General features: G+C 41.9%; 1 protein-coding gene across 1 annotated transcript; it reads left to right on the top strand.

Moving 5' to 3' along the window:
• Positions 1-13,906: 13,906 nt before the first annotated feature.
• Positions 13,907-15,069, top strand: LOC121643804 (putative nuclease HARBI1; the record flags this gene model as incomplete). The annotated part of the gene is made up of 4 exons (XM_041991355.1): positions 13,907-14,339; positions 14,419-14,534; positions 14,617-14,728; positions 14,810-15,069. Coding segments are annotated over exons 1-4 (921 nt in total), but the record flags the coding sequence as incomplete, so codon positions are not given.
• Positions 15,070-16,963: the final 1,894 nt, after the last annotated feature.

Here is a 16,963-nt window from a genome sequence, read left to right on the forward strand (position 1 = left end):
TTTAACTGCTACAATCATACAGACATTGAACATGTCAGCTCATCTATTCACCTCATTTGTTCACGGTTTTCTACTTTGGAGTCACTTACCAGCCTTTTTTCCTTATAATATCCTTAACTTCGTCAGAGAACTCCGTCAGGAGCTGTTGTTCAGCGGCCGTGACGTAGGACACGCGACTTTTATCCATTTTCCGATCAGTGATTCTGTGAGCGATCGCGAGGTCTGCTTCAGTACGCCGTGCACACGCACATATCCCAACTATCTTCACCTGGCTTAACCTAGCCGCACCTTCTCATCCTGGCTCAGCAAACGTGCAACCAATTAAGCCAGGATGGGCCACGCAAGCTAGGTCAAGCTGGGCTTGCTTAATTATCCTGGATTTCTTTATTCTGGTTTCGTGCAATACCCCTCAGGTTAACATCATCATGTTGTTTACAGCTGGTTTGGTCTCAGTTTAACGTCATCATGTTGTTTACAGCTGGTTTGGTCCCAGGTTAACATCATCATGTTGTTTACAGCTGGTTTGGTCCCAGGTTAACATCATCATGTTGTTTACAGCGGGTTGGATCCCAATTTAACGTCATCATGATGTTTACGGTTTGATCCCAGTTTAACATCATCATGTTGTTTACAGCGGGTTTGATCCCAGTTTAACGTCATCATGTTGTTTACAGCTGGTTTGGTCCCAGTTTAACGTCATCACGTTGTTTACAGCTGGTTTGGTCCCATTTTAACGTCATCACGTTGTTTACAGCTGGTTTGGTCCCAGGTTAACATCATCATGTTGTTTACAGCGGGTTGGATCCCATTTTAACGTCATCATGATGTTTACGGTTTGATCCCAGTTTAACATCATCATGTTGTTTACAGCTGGTTTGATCCCAGGTTAACATCATCATGTTGTTTACAGCTGGTTTGATCCCAGGTTAACATCATCATGTTGTTTACAGCTGGTTTGGTCCCAGTTTAACGTCATCATGTTGTTTACAGCTGGTTTGATCCCAGGTTAACATCATCATGTTGTTTACAGCTGGTTTGGTCCCAGTTTAACGTCATCATGTTGTTTACAGCTGGTTTGGTCCCAGGTTAACATCATCATGTTGTTTACAGCGGGTTGGATCCCAATTTAACGTCATCATGATGTTTACGGTTTGATCCCAGTTTAACATCATCATGTTGTTTACAGCGGGTTTGATCCCAGTTTAATGTCATCATGTTGTTTACAGCTGGTTTGGTCCCAGTTTAACGTCATCACGTTGTTTACAGCTGGTTTGGTCCCATTTTAACGTCATCACGTTGTTTACAGCTGGTTTGATCCCAGTTTAACGTCATCATGATGTTTACAGCAGGTTTGATCACAGTTTAACATCATCACGTTGTTTACAGCTGGTTTGATCCCAGGTTAACGTCATCATGATGTTTACAGCTGGTTTGGTCCCAGGTTAACATCATCATGTTGTTTACAGCGGGTTGGATCCCAATTTAACATCATCATGTTGTTTACAGCTGGTTTGGTCCCAGTTTAACGTCATCATGTTGTTTACAGCTGGTTTGATCCCAGGTTAACGTCATCATGATGTTTACAGCAGGTTTGATCACAGTTTAACATCATCACGTTGTTTACAGCTGGTTTGATCCCAGGTTAACGTCATCATGATGTTTACAGCTGGTTTGATCCCAGTTTAACGTCATCATGATGTTTACAGCTGGTTTGATCCCAGTTTAACATCATCATGTTGTTTACAGCGGGTTTGGTCCCAGTTTAACATCATCATGTTGTTTACAGCTGGTTTGGTCCCAGTTTAACGTCATCATGTTGTTTACAGCTGGTTTGATCCCAGGTTAACATCATCATGTTGTTTACAGCTGGTTTGGTCCCAGTTTAACGTCATCATGTTGTTTACAGCTGGTTTGATCCCAGGTTAACATCATCATGTTGTTTACAGCTGGTTTGGTCCCAGTTTAACGTCATCATGTTGTTTACAGCTGGTTTGGTCCCAGGTTAACATCATCATGTTGTTTACAGCTGGTTTGGTCCCAGGTTAACATCATCATGTTGTTTACAGCGGGTTGGATCCCAATTTAACGTCATCATGATGTTTACGGTTTGATCCCAGTTTAACATCATCATGTTGTTTACAGCGGGTTTGATCCCAGTTTAACGTCATCATGTTGTTTACAGCTGGTTTGGTCCCAGTTTAACGTCATCACGTTGTTTACAGCTGGTTTGGTCCCATTTTAACGTCATCACGTTGTTTACAGCTGGTTTGGTCCCAGGTTAACATCATCATGTTGTTTACAGCGGGTTGGATCCCAATTTAACGTCATCATGATGTTTACGGTTTGATCCCAGTTTAACATCATCATGTTGTTTACAGCTGGTTTGATCCCAGGTTAACATCATCATGTTGTTTACAGCTGGTTTGATCCCAGGTTAACATCATCATGTTGTTTACAGCTGGTTTGGTCCCAGTTTAACGTCATCATGTTGTTTACAGCTGGTTTGATCCCAGAGGGGTATTGCACGAAACCAAGATAAGCGATTAAGCCGGGATATGTTGGTTATCCTGGCTGAATTTAGCCCTAAGTCGGTTGCATGAAAGCAGCTCAAACTAATCCCGGCCAAGTTACTGTGGTGATTTATCCGCTGCAGCTAGCCTGCTCCAGACCAGGCTTACTGCTCAGGCTAAGATTAATCCTAGCGAGTCACCTGCATGTCCAACGTCAATTCTATGAGGAATTAATGCGTTTTACAGCATGTCCAAGGTCTTCCTAAGTATGGCGCGTCATTTTAATCATCCAGTATTAAAATATTACATATACAGTCACTGTACATTTAATCGAAATCTGTTCGTAATCGCAACAGCCTTTTTATATGGATTCGAGTTGCAGTATTATTATTCTATTCTATTCTACAGTCATTTAGCAGACGCTTTTATCCAAAGCGACTTACATTTAAAAGTAAGAACAACACAAGCATGAATTCAAACAAGATGGACGTCATAATTAAGTGTTAGTCAGACCGCTTTTGAGTCCAGTTGGACCCAGGTGCTGTCGTGTAGTGCTAGTGCAGTGCATATAATTTTTTTTAATTTTTTTTTTTTAGTCATTTTATTTAAATACAGGATCACGATTTCATCACACAATATCAACTTGGTCATAAGTGCATGATTTCATCAGGCCAAGTGTTATATTGCTATGCTAATGAAGACTACTCGTCAAATTGCTGTCAGAGGTTTTATAAATATGTGTTTTATTGCATTAATTGAGATTACAAAACACAGCGGATGAGGTTACAAAGGTGTATTCAAAGAAATCCGTGACGAGGGCAATGTAGAATATTCAGGTCCAACTCCCCTTCACCTGTTCCCTCTTCATAATGGCTTGCCCTTTTTTGATGAGGATGTGCTGGACGAGGAAGCCCGCATCCTCAGAAGAGCATTCAGACGTGAACGAGTCTTCAGGGACAGGTCAGAGCAATTTAGAGGCAAAGTGGCCTGGCTCAGTGCATGACTCTAGAGTCTTTCGGGCTAGTCCAATTTATGAGAGACTTTCACAAGGTAGCCCACACATTTGTACTGTAAGCACCTTGGACATTGTGTGTGTAACTCTGTTTTCTAAATTATATTTTGTATTATCAGGTGAATTCTCTGGTGTGCTGCTGGGAGATGAAGGATACGCCTGTGAGTCATTCCTCTTGACTCCCCTTGCAGATCCCCAAACCCCACCACAGCAGGCCTACAACCATGCAAACACCAAGACAAGGGCTCGAATCGAGTTGACCTTTCTGAAATCTCGGTTTCAGTGCCTGCACCACCTGAGGATTTCCCCGGACAGAGCCTGTGATGTTATTGCTGCATGCATAGTACTGCATAACATTGCAGGCCTAAGAAAGGAGAGACCCCCCCCGAGTGGCTGTTGATGTTGACTGGGAAAATGCTCCCATCTTCCCGGACAACATTAATGGCAGAATTGTCAGGGAGCAATATATTGCAGGTTTCTTCACTTAATTTTTGGATTTAGCCCCTTTATTTAATAAAAGAGCTCTTCCTGTGTGAGCATTTTGTTTAGCACTGGTGGTTCTTTGAAATTCTTTTACATTCATGAAAAGAGGATGGACACCAATGTTCTAGTTCTTTTTTTTTTATTAAGCAGTCATTGGTCTTGGTTGCTTGGATCCTACGACAGCAAAAGTAACAAGGATTAAAACACTGTATTGCAGATATGGTTACTGTGTGCATTGAAACACTCACTTCTCTTTCTAGTTTCTGGATTTCCAGGTCCAGTTTTCTGAGTGTCCGGCGTTTAATCTCTAGATCCAGCTCTAGTTCTTGGAGCTTTCTCTTTTTGAGTCTGATTTTAACATCTGCCAGCTCTATCTGTCTCTCCAGGTGCTTTGCATAAAGCGTTCTGACAGTTTGTGAAGTCTGTAAATGAAATGTCAATTAGCACAGCAGGATTTGTGCATAACATAGATTTACTTTAGCCAATACTCACAATGTTACCAGGCCGCTTAGGAGACTGTGCAGCATCCGGGTCCTGTTACACATTTTCTATTAGTACCACATCACTGACTTCATATCCTTCATGGAATAAATAAGCAGGCCAATCCCATAAAATTGACATGCCTCAAACCTTCTGGACTCCACTGACACAGTCTCCTCATCTGCAGACGTACATTCTGCAGCTGCAGATGTGCCTTCCCCCTGCCGTATACATGCAGCGAGAGGACTTGGATTAAGATTTCACAGAACATACCAAGCCTGTGATTTGGAGACACTGTACTAACCGGATCATCTTCTGGTGGCTCCAAAAGTGTAATTGTGTTCCCAGACACTGCAAGGTTATCCAAAGTCAGACACTATATTATATTTGATTGTGTTCTATGTGCAGTAGAATTGCAGTACGTGATGTACCTTGTATGAAGCGGACAGTTTCTGTGGAGTCAGTTACTGTCCCTCCCTGGATCCCCTCCATCACTGGCCTCCCTTTATTTAAATGGAGGCCAGTTCCTCTGCTGGAGTCACATCCTGGCTTGGTGGGCCGCCCCCTGTGCCAGTTCTGTAGGCCTTTTTTTTAACTGCTACAATCATACAGACATTGAACATGTCAGCAGACACCTCATCTATTCACCTCATTTGTTCACTGTTATCTACTTTGGAGTCACTTACCAGCCTGCAAATTGTTCTTATATTTAATTTTTACTTGCTGCCAGGTCCTTTTATGGCCAGACAGGTTTGTCCTTTATGAAGGACAGAAAGATAAAATAGATAAAAACGTTACATGAGGAAAATAGATTAAATGACACATTGTGGATAATTGTTTGCACCTAATCATACTCTACATTTCCTTAGTAACATGCACCTGCTTGTCACTCTTAAAGTATACAACAGTTAGTGGATTTGAAAAGTAACTCCTTTAATTGTAGTCTAATTATGACAGTTCCAGTGGAGCACTGTTTATTAATTGTACAGTTTTTGACCACTTACGCATTGAGCCGGTCGGCTATTGTCTGCCAGGCTCTCTCGCGTTCTTTACTTATGGCATTGGTATTGCCTTTTTTTCTTATAATATCCTTAACTTCGTCAGAGAACTCCGTCAGGAGCTGTTGTTCAGCGGCCGTGACGTAGGACGCGCGACTTTTATCCATTTCCCCATCAGTGATTCTGTGAGCGATCGCGAGGTCTGCTTCAGTATGTCGTGCACACGCACTTATCCCAGCTATCTTCACCTGGCTTAACCTAGCCGCACCTTCTCTTCCTGGCTCAGCAAACGTGCAACCAATTAAGCCAGGATAGGCCGCGCAAGCTAGGTCAAGCTGGGCTTGCTTAATCATCCTGGATTTCTTTATTCTGGTTTCGTGCAATACCCCTCAGGTTAACATCATCATGTTGTTTACAGCTGGTTTGGTCCCAGTTTAACGTCATCATGTTGTTTACAGCTGGTTTGGTCCCAGGTTAACATCATCATGTTGTTTACAGCGGGTTGGATCCCAATTTAACGTCATCATGATGTTTACGGTTTGATCCCAGTTTAACATCATCATGTTGTTTACAGCGGGTTTGATCCCAGTTTAATGTCATCATGTTGTTCACAGCTGGTTTGGTCCCAGTTTAACGTCATCACGTTGTTTACAGCTGGTTTGGTCCCATTTTAACGTCATCACGTTGTTTACAGCTGGTTTGATCCCAGTTTAACGTCATCATGATGTTTACAGCAGGTTTGATCACAGTTTAACATCATCACGTTGTTTACAGCTGGTTTGATCCCAGTTTAACGTCATCATGAAGTTTACAGCTGGTTTGATCCCAGTTTAACGTCATCATGATGTTTACAGCTGGTTTGATCCCAGGTTAACATCATCATGTTGTTTACAGCTGGTTTGGTCCCAGTTTAACGTCATCATGTTGTTTACAGCTGGTTTGGTCCCAGTTTAACGTCATCATGTTGTTTACAGCTGGTTTGATCCCAGGTTAACATCATCATGTTGTTTACAGCTGGTTTGGTCCCAGTTTAACGTCATCATGTTGTTTACAGCTGGTTTGGTCCCAGTTTAACGTCATCATGTTGTTTACAGCTGGTTTGATCCCAGGTTAACATCATCATGTTGTTTACAGCTGGTTTGGTCGCAGTTTAACGTCATCATGTTGTTTACAGCTGGTTTGATCCCAGTTTAACGTCATCAGGTTGTTTACAGCTGGTTTGGTCCCATTTTAACGTCATCACGTTGTTTACAGCGGGTTTGATCCCAGTTTAACGTCATCATGATGTTTACAGCAGGTTTGATCACAGTTTAACATCATCACGTTGTTTACAGCTGGTTTGATCCCAGTTTAACGTCATCATGATGTTTACAGCTGGTTTGATCCCAGTTTAACGTCATCATGATGTTTACAGCTGGTTCGGTCCCAGTTTAACATCATCATGTTGTTTACAGCGGGTTTGGTCCCAGGTTAACATCATCATGTTGTTTACAGCTGGTTTGGTCCCAGGTTAACATCATCATGTTGTTTACAGCGGGTTGGATCCCAATTTAACGTCATCATGATGTTTACGGTTTGATCCCAGTTTAACATCATCATGTTGTTTACAGCGGGTTTGATCCCAATTTAACGTCATCATGTTGTTTACAGCTGGTTTGGTCCCAGTTTAACGTCATCACGTTGTTTACAGCTGGTTTGGTCCCATTTTAACGTCATCACGTTGTTTACAGCTGGTTCGGTCCCAGGTTAACATCATCATGTTGTTTACAGCGGGTTGGATCCCAATTTAACGTCATCATGATGTTTACGGTTTGATCCCAGTTTAACATCATCATGTTGTTTACAGCTGGTTTGATCCCAGGTTAACATCATCATGTTGTTTACAGCTGGTTTGATCCCAGGTTAACATCATCATGTTGTTTACAGCTGGTTTGGTCCCAGTTTAACGTCATCATGTTGTTTACAGCTGGTTTGATCCCAGGTTAACATCATCATGTTGTTTACAGCTGGTTTGGTCCCAGTTTAACGTCATCATGTTGTTTACAGCTGGTTTGGTCCCAGGTTAACATCATCATGTTGTTTACAGCGGGTTGGATCCCAATTTAACGTCATCATGATGTTTACGGTTTGATCCCAGTTTAACATCATCATGTTGTTTACAGCGGGTTTGATCCCAGTTTAATGTCATCATGTTGTTTACAGCTGGTTTGGTCCCAGTTTAACGTCATCACGTTGTTTACAGCTGGTTTGGTCCCATTTTAACGTCATCATGATGTTTACAGCAGGTTTGATCACAGTTTAACATCATCACGTTGTTTACAGCTGGTTTGATCCCAGTTTAACGTCATCACGATGTTTACAGCTGGTTTGATCCCAGTTTAACATCATCATGTTGTTTACAGCGGGTTTGGTCCCAGTTTAACATCATCATGTTGTTTACAGCTGGTTTGGTCCCAGTTTAACGTCATCATGTTGTTTACAGCTGGTTTGATCCCTGAGGGGTATTGCACGAAACCAGAATAAAGAAATCCAAGATAATTAAGCAAGCCCAGCTTGACCTAGCTTGCGCGGCCTATCCTGGCTTAATTGGTTGCACGTTTGCTGAGCCAGGATGAGAAGGTGCGGCTAGGTTAAGCCAGGTGAAGATAGTTGGGATAAGTGCGTGTGCACGGTATACTGAAGCAGACCTCGCGATCGCTCACAGAATCACCGATGGGGAAATGGATAAAAGTCGCACATCCTACGTCACGGCCGCTGAACAACAGCTCCTGACGGAGTTCTCTGACGAAGTTAAGGATATTATAAAGAAAAAAGGCAATACCAATGCCATAAGTAAAGAACGCGAGAAAGCCTGGCAGACAATAGCCGACCGGCTCAATGCGTAAGTGGTCAAAAACTATACAATTAATAAACAGTGCTCCACTGGAACTGTCTGATTAGGCTACAATTAAAGGAGTTACTTTTCAAATCCACTAACTGTTGTATACTTTAAGAGTGACAAGCAGGTGCATGTTACTCAGGAAATGTAGAGTATGATTAGGTGCAAACAATTATCCACAATGTGTCATTTAATCTCTTTTCCTCATGTAACGTTTTTATCTATTTTATCTTTCTGTCCTTCATAAAGGACAAACCTGTCTGGCCATAAAAGGACCTGGCAGCAAGAAAAAATTAAATATAAGAACATTTTGCAGGCTGGTAAGTGACTCCAAAGTAGATAACCGTGAACAAATGAGGTGAATAGATGAGGTGTCTGCTGACATGTTCAATGTCTGTATGATTGTAGCAGTTTAAAAAAAGGCCTATAGAACTGGCACAGGGGGCGGCCCACCAAGCCAAGATGTGACTCCAGCAGAGGAACTGGCCTCCATTTAAATAAAGGGAGGCCAGTGATGGAGGGGATCCAGGGAGGGACAATAACTGACTCTGTCCCAGCCACAGAAACTGTCCGCTTCATACAAGGTACACAAAGTACTGCAATTCTACTGCACATGACATTTCCTTTACAGACTTCACAAACTGTCAGAACGCTTTATTCAGGGCACCTGGAGAGAGAGAGAGAGCTGGCAGATGTTAAAAGCTGACTCAAAAAGAGCAAGCTCCAAGAAATGGAGCTGGATCTTGAGATTAAACGCCGGACACTCAGAAAACTGGACCTAGAAATCCAGTAACCGAAAATCTGTATCTCTCAATGACATAGTCATCTCCAAAGGCCAGGGGATGTGACCTGTCCCCGAAGACTCGTTCACGTCTGAATGCTCTTCTGAGGATTCGGGCTTCCTCGTCCAGCACATCCTCCGAAAAAGGGCAAGCCATTATGAAGAGGAACAGGTGAAGGGGAGTTGGACCTGAATATTCTACATTGCCCTGGTCACGGATTTCTTTGAATACACTTTTGTAACCTCATCCGCTGTGTTTTGTAATCTCAATTAATGCAATAAACCACATATTTATAAAACCTCTGACAGCAATTTGACGAGCAGTCTTCATTAGCATAGCAATATAACACTTGGCCTGATGAAATCATGCACTTATGACCAAGTTGATATTGTGTGATGAAATCATGATCCTGTATTTAAATAAAATGACAAAAAAATAAATAAATAAAAAAAAAAAAAAAAAAAAAAAAAAATTATATGCACTGCACTAGCACTACACGACAGCACCTGGGTCTAACTGGACTCAAAAGCGGTCTGACTAACACTTAATTATGACGTCCCATCTTGTTTGAATTCATGCTTGTGTTGTTTTTACTCTCAAATGTAAGTCGCTTTGGATAAAAGCGTCTGCTAAATGACTGTAGAATAGAATAGAATAATAATACTACAACTCGAATCCATATAAAAAGGCTGTTGCGATTACGAACAGATTTCGGTTACATGTACAGTGACTGTATATGTAATATTTTAATACTGGATGATTAAAATGACGCGCCATACTTAGGAAGACCATGGACATGCTGTAAGACACATTAATTCCTCATAGAATTGATGTTTGACAAGCAGGTGACTCACTAGGATTAATCTTAGCCTGAGCAGTTAGCCTGGTCTGGAGCAGGCTAGCTGCAGCGGATAAATCACCACAGTAACTTGGCCGGGTTTAGTTTGAGCTGCTTTCATGCAACCGACTTAGGGCTAAATTCAGCCAGGATAACCAACATATCCCGGCTTAATCCCTTATCTTGGTTTCGTGCAATACCCCTCAGGTTAACATCATCATGTTGTTTACAGCTGGTTTGGTCGCAGTTTAACGTCATCATGTTGTTTACAGCTGGTTTGATCCCAGGTTAACATCATCATGTTGTTTACAGCTGGTTTGGTCCCAGTTTAACGTCATCATGTTGTTTACAGCTGGTTTGATCCCAGGTTAACATCATCATGTTGTTTACAGCTGGTTTGGTCCCAGTTTAACGTCATCATGATGTTTACAGCTGGTTTGATCCCAGTTTAACATCATCATGTTGTTTACAGCGGGTTTGGTCCCAGTTTAACATCATCATGTTGTTTACAGCTGGTTTGGTCCCAGTTTAACGTCATCATGTTGTTTACAGCTGGTTTGATCCCTGAGGGGTATTGCACGAAACCAGAATAAAGAAATCCAAGATAATTAAGCAAGCCCAGCTTGACCTAGCTTGCGCGGCCTATCCTGGCTTAATTGGTTGCACGTTTGCTGAGCCAGGATGAGAAGGTGCGGCTAGGTTAAGCCAGGTGAAGATAGTTGGGATAAGTGCGTGTGCACGGTATACTGAAGCAGACCTCGCGATCGCTCACAGAATCACCGATGGGGAAATGGATAAAAGTCGCACATCCTACGTCACGGCCGCTGAACAACAGCTCCTGACGGAGTTCTCTGACGAAGTTAAGGATATTATAAGAAAAAAAGGCAATACCAATGCCATAAGTAAAGAACGCGAGAAAGCCTGGCAGACAATAGCCGACCGGCTCAATGCGTAAGTGGTCAAAAACTATACAATTAATAAACAGTGCTCCACTGGAACTGTCTGATTAGGCTACAATTAAAGGAGTTACTTTTCAAATCCACTAACTGTTGTATACTTTAAGAGTGACAAGCAGGTGCATGTTACTCAGGAAATGTAGAGTATGATTAGGTGCAAACAATTATCCACAATGTGTCATTTAATCTCTTTTCCTCATGTAACGTTTTTTATCTATTTTATCTTTCTGTCCTTCATAAAGGACAAACCTGTCTGGCCATAAAAGGACCTGGCAGCAAGAAAAAATTAAATATAAGAACATTTTGCAGGCTGGTAAGTGACTCCAAAGTAGATAACCGTGAACAAATGAGGTGAATAGATGAGGTGTCTGCTGACATGTTCAATGTCTGTATGATTGTAGCAGTTTAAAAAAAGGCCTATAGAACTGGCACAGGGGGCGGCCCACCAAGCCAAGATGTGACTCCAGCAGAGGAACTGGCCTCCATTTAAATAAAGGGAGGCCAGTGATGGAGGGGATCCAGGGAGGGACAATAACTGACTCTGTCCCAGCCACAGAAACTGTCCGCTTCATACAAGGTACACAAAGTACTGCAATTCTACTGCACATGACATTTCCTTTACAGACTTCACAAACTGTCAGAACGCTTTATTCAGGGCACCTGGAGAGAGAGAGAGAGCTGGCAGATGTTAAAAGCTGACTCAAAAAGAGCAAGCTCCAAGAAATGGAGCTGGATCTTGAGATTAAACGCCGGACACTCAGAAAACTGGACCTAGAAATCCAGTAACCGAAAATCTGTATCTCTCAATGACATAGTCATCTCCAAAGGCCAGGGGATGTGACCTGTCCCCGAAGACTCGTTCACGTCTGAATGCTCTTCTGAGGATTCGGGCTTCCTCGTCCAGCACATCCTCCGAAAAAGGGCAAGCCATTATGAAGAGGAACAGGTGAAGGGGAGTTGGACCTGAATATTCTACATTGCCCTGGTCACGGATTTCTTTGAATACACTTTTGTAACCTCATCCGCTGTGTTTTGTAATCTCAATTAATGCAATAAACCACATATTTATAAAACCTCTGACAGCAATTTGACGAGCAGTCTTCATTAGCATAGCAATATAACACTTGGCCTGATGAAATCATGCACTTATGACCAAGTTGATATTGTGTGATGAAATCATGATCCTGTATTTAAATAAAATGACAAAAAAATAAATAAATAAAAAAAAAAAAAAAAAAAAAAAAAAAATTATATGCACTGCACTAGCACTACACGACAGCACCTGGGTCTAACTGGACTCAAAAGCGGTCTGACTAACACTTAATTATGATGTCCCATCTTGTTTGAATTCATGCTTGTGTTGTTTTTACTCTCAAATGTAAGTCGCTTTGGATAAAAGCGTCTGCTAAATGACTGTAGAATAGAATAGAATAATAATACTACAACTCGAATCCATATAAAAAGGCTGTTGCGATTACGAACAGATTTCGATTAAATGTACAGTGACTGTATATGTAATATTTTAATACTGGATGATTAAAATGACGCGCCATACTTAGGAAGACCATGGACATGCTGTAAGACACATTAATTCCTCATAGAATTGATGTTTGACAAGCAGGTGACTCACTAGGATTAATCTTAGCCTGAGCAGTAAGCCTGGTCTGGAGCAGGCTAGCTGCAGCGGATAAATCACCACAGTAACTTGGCCGGGTTTAGTTTGAGCTGCTTTCATGCAACCGACTTAGGGCTAAATTCAGCCAGGATAACCAACATATCCCGGCTTAATCCCTTATCTTGGTTTCGTGCAATACCCCTCAGGTTAACATCATCATGTTGTTTACAGCTGGTTTGGTCGCAGTTTAACGTCATCATGTTGTTTACAGCTGGTTTGATCCCAGGTTAACATCATCATGTTGTTTACAGCTGGTTTGGTCCCAGTTTAACGTCATCATGTTGTTTACAGCTGGTTTGGTCCCAGGTTAACATCATCATGTTGTTTACAGCGGGTTGGATCCCAGTTTAACATCATCATGTTGTTTACAACGGGTCTGAGGGGTATTGCACGAAACCAAGATAAGCGATTAAGCCGGGATATGTTGGTTATCCTGGCTGAATTTAGCCCTAAGTCGGTTGCATGAAAGCAGCTCAAACTAATCCCGGCCACGTTACTGTGGTGATTTATCCGCTGCAGCTAGCCTGCTCCAGACCAGGCTTACTGCTCAGGCAAAGATTAATCCTAGCGAGTCACCTGCATGTCCAACGTCAATTCTGTGAGGAATTAATGTGTTTTACAGCATGTCCATGGTCTTCCTAAGTATGGCGCGTCATTTTAATCATCCAGTATTAAAATATTACATATACAGTCACTGTACATTTAATCGAAATCTGTTCGTAATCGCAACAGCCTTTTTATATGGATTCCAGTTGTAGTATTATTATTCTATTCTATTCTACAGTCATTTAGCAGACGCTTTTATCCAAAGCGACTTACATTTGAGAGTAAAAACAACACAAGCATGAATTCAAAGAAGATGGGACGTCATAATTAAGTGTTAGTCAGACCGCTTTTGAGTCCAGTTAGACCCAGGTGCTGTCGTGTAGTGCTATATATATATATATATATATATATATATATATATATATATATATATATATATATATATATATATATAAATTTTTTTTTATTTTTTTAGTCATTTTATTTAAATACAGGATCACGATTTCATCACACAATATCAACTTGGTCATAAGTGCATGATTTCATCAGGCCAAGTGTTATATTGCTATGCTAATGAAGACTGCTCGTCAAATTGCTGTCAGAGGTTTTATAAATATGTGTTTCATTGTATTAATTGAGATTACAAAACACAGCGCATGAGGTTACAAAGGTGTTTTCAATTTAATCTGTGATGAGGACAATGTAGAATATATAGGTCCAACTCCCCTTCACCTGTTCCCTCTTCATAATGGCTTGCCCTTTTTTGGAGGATGTGCTGGACGAGGAAGCCCGCATCCTCAGAAGAGCATTCAGACGGGAAAGAGTCTTCAGGGACAGGTCAGATCCCCTGGCCTTTGGAGATGACTATGTCATTGAGAGATACAGATTTTCGGGTGATGGACTAAGATATTTATGTAGGCTGCTGAGTCCAAAAATACAGCACCAGACAGCACGAAGCCATGCCCTCACTGTACCACAGATGATCTGTGTCACATTGAGATGGCTTGCGAGTGGGAGCTTCCTTTATTCTGTTGGTGATGCAGAGAACCTCAATAAAGGAACCATTTGCCGGACAATCAGATGCGTTTGTCTGGCGCTGAAATCATTCAGCAATATATTCATCACCTTCCCTGGCCACAGAAGACCCCTCTACATCAAGGAGGAGTTTTACAAGATTGCAGGTAACCTCAATTTTAATGTGCACCCATTAGTTTCTAAGTATATCTGTCACAGTTGGATACTCACTATTTTTTGTTACAGCTTTCCCTAACATCATTGGGGCAGTGGATTGCACACACATAAAAATCAGACGCCCCTCAGGTGAACATGAGGGAGATTACATTAACAGGAAATCCTTCCACAGCATCAATGTTCAGGTAAGAGTGATTTGTGGTTATGACCTACATGAATCTGTTCTGTGCATTTAATGACCTTAATAGGCTACACTAAATATTTCAGATGATCTGTGATGCTGACTGCCTTGTGAGCAATTTAGAGGCAAAGTGGCCTGGCTCAGTGCATGACTCTAGAGTCTTTCGGGCTAGTCCAATTTATGAGAGACTTTCACAAGGTAGCCCACACATTTGTACTGTAAGCACCTTGGACATTGTGTGTGTGACTCTCTTTTCTAAATTATATTTTGTATTATCAGGTGAATTCTCTGGTGTGCTGCTGGGAGATAAAGGATACGCCTGTGAGTCATTCCTCTTGACTCCCCTTGCAGATCCCCAAACCCCACCACAGCAGGCCTACAACCATGCACACACCAAGACAAGGGCTCGAATCGAGATGACCTTCGGCCTTCTGAAATCTCGGTTTCAGTGCCTGCACCACCTGAGGATTTCCCCGGACAGAGCCTGTGATGTTATTGCTGCATGTGTAGTACTGCATAACATTGCAGGCCTAAGAAAGGAGAGACCCCCCCCCCCCCCCCCCCCCCCCCCCGAGTGGCTGTTGATGTTGACTGGGAAAATGCTCCCATCTTCCCGGACAACATTAATGGCAGACTTGTCAGGGAGCAATATATAGCAAGTTTCTTTACTTAATTTTTGGATTTAGCCCCTTTATTTAATAAAAGATCTTTTCCTGTGTGAGCATTTTGTTTAGCACTGGTGGTTCTTTGAAATTCTTTTACATTCATGAAAAGAGGACGGACACCAATGTTCTAGTTTTTTTTTTATTTTTATTTTTTTTATTAAGCAGTCATTTGTCTTGGTTGCTTGGATCCTACGACAGCAAAAGTAACAAGGATTAAAACACTGTATTGCAGATATGGTTACTGTGTGCATTGAAACACTCACTTCTCTTTCTAGTTTCTGGATTTCCAGGTCCAGTTTTCTGAGTGTCCGGCGTTTAATCTCAAGATCCAGCTCTATTTCTTGGAGCTTTCTCTTTTTGAGTCTGATTTTAACATCTGCCAGCTCTATCTGTCTCTCCAGGTGCTTTGCATAAAGCGATCTCACAGTTTGTGAGGTCTGTAAAGGAAATGTCAATTAGCACAGCAGGATTTGTGCATAATGTAGATTTACTTTAGCCAATACTCACAATGTTACCAGGCCGCTTAGGAGACTGTGCAGCATCCGGGTCCTGTTACACATTTTCTATTAGTACCACATCACTGACTTCATATCCTTCATGGAATAAATAAGCAGGCCAATCCCATAAAACTGACATGCCTCAAGCCTTCTGGACTCCAATGACACAGTCTCCTCATCTGCAGACGTGCATTCTGCAGCTGCAGATGTGCCTTCCCCCTGCCGTATACATGCAGCGAGAGAACTTGGATTAAGATTTCACAGAACATACCAAGCCTGTGATTTCGAGACACTGTACTAACCGGATCATCTTCTGGTGGCTCCAAAAGCGTAATTGTGTTCCCAGACACTGCAAGGTTATCCAAAGTCAGACACTATATTATATTTGATTGTGTTCCATGTGCAGTAGAATTGCAGTACTTTGTGTACCTTGTATGAAGCGGACAGTTTTTGTGGCTGGGACAGAGTCAGTTATTGTCCCTCCCTGGATCCCCTCCATCACTGGCCTCCCTTTATTTAAATGGAGGCCAGTTCCTCTGCTGGAGTCACATCCTGGCTTGGTGGGCCGCCCCCTGTGCCAGTTCTATAGGCCTTTTTTTTAACTGCTACAATCATACAGACATTGAACATGTCAGCAAACACCTCATTTATTCACCTCATTTGTTCAGGGTTATCTACTTTGGAGTCACTTACCAGTCTGCAAAATATTCTTATATTTAATTTTTACTTGCTGCCAGGTCCTTTTATGGCCAGACAGGTTTGTCCTTTATGAAGGACAGAAAGATAAAATAGATAAAAACGTTACATGAGGAAAATAGATTAAATGACACATTGTGGATAATTGTTTGCACCTAATCATACTCTACATTTCCTGAGTAACATGCACCTGCTTGTCACTCTTAAAGTATACAACAGTTAGTGGATTTGAAAAGTAACTCCTTTAATTGTAGCCTAATTATTACAGTTCCAGTGGAGCACTGTTTATTAATTGTACAGTTTTTGGCTACTTACGCATTGAGCCGGTCGGCTATTGTCTGCCAGGCTTTCTCGCGTTCTTTGATTATGGCATTGGTATTGCCTTTTTTCCTTATAATATCCTTGACGTCGTCATAGAACTCCATCAGGAGCTGTTGTTCAGCGGCCGTGAAGTAGGACGCGCGACTTTTGTCCATTTTCCCATCGGTGATTCTGTGAGCGATCGCGAGGTCTGCTTCAGTATGCCGTGCACACGCACTTATCCCAACTATCTTCACCTGGCTTAACCTAGCCGC

Source organism: Melanotaenia boesemani, chromosome 8 (genome assembly GCF_017639745.1).
Source record: "Melanotaenia boesemani isolate fMelBoe1 chromosome 8, fMelBoe1.pri, whole genome shotgun sequence".
In the NCBI taxonomy this organism is placed as follows: Eukaryota; Metazoa; Chordata; class Actinopteri; order Atheriniformes; family Melanotaeniidae; genus Melanotaenia; species Melanotaenia boesemani.